Genomic DNA, 565 nt, shown 5'->3' on the forward strand with positions numbered 1-565 from the left:
TGTTGATTATAAGTAATATGTTATTTTCTTTCTGATATTTAGATATATATTTAGATTTAATTAATTGCGCTGAAACTTTGATTGTGAGTAGTTTGTTAAGTTATCTAGCCAGCATGGTAAATAATTAAAATGATATGCATTCTACTAGAATTTATTCTCGCTATAACATCCATATATCCACCTAATCTATCCATCTATGTTCGTCTCTTCTTTTCTTTTCATTTTTATCTTAACCTTCTTTCTTTCCTTCTTTTCTTTTGTCCCCTATTTTTCCTTTTTTTCATTGATCTCTTTTTCTGTCATTTTCGTAAAAGAAAAAATAACGGGATCCGACCTGACACTGCTCAAAGGTACTGTCGCAAACGAAGTCTGATGGAATGGTCTCGGGAAACATCGTGCTGCCGCTGAAAAGAAAAAAAAAACGTGTATTGGTAAACTGCCATTGCATTTGTTTATCACATGTTATAAGTACGAGGTGCAAAACGGTACTCTTTATTGGGTTTGCTTTGTGGAAATATTGGAAATTAGGGCGTATGAAATAACTGTGGATGTGCAGTCGTAAAAA

At 32.9% G+C, this 565-nt stretch overlaps 1 protein-coding gene across 1 annotated transcript in view; it reads right to left on the minus strand.

Annotated features, from left to right (window-relative positions):
- Window positions 1-100: 100 nt before the first annotated feature.
- Window positions 101-565, minus strand: part of LOC119587571 — a 4,085-nt gene continuing 3,620 nt past the window's right edge. Inside the window, exon 5 of the mRNA XM_037936283.1 lies at window positions 101-404. Coding sequence (XP_037792211.1) covers window positions 281-404 — 124 coding nt within the window. The 3' untranslated portion in view covers window positions 101-280. The remainder of the gene's footprint in view (window positions 405-565) is intronic.

Source organism: Penaeus monodon, chromosome 22, assembly GCF_015228065.2.
Source record: "Penaeus monodon isolate SGIC_2016 chromosome 22, NSTDA_Pmon_1, whole genome shotgun sequence".
NCBI lineage: Eukaryota > Metazoa > Arthropoda > Malacostraca > Decapoda > Penaeidae > Penaeus > Penaeus monodon.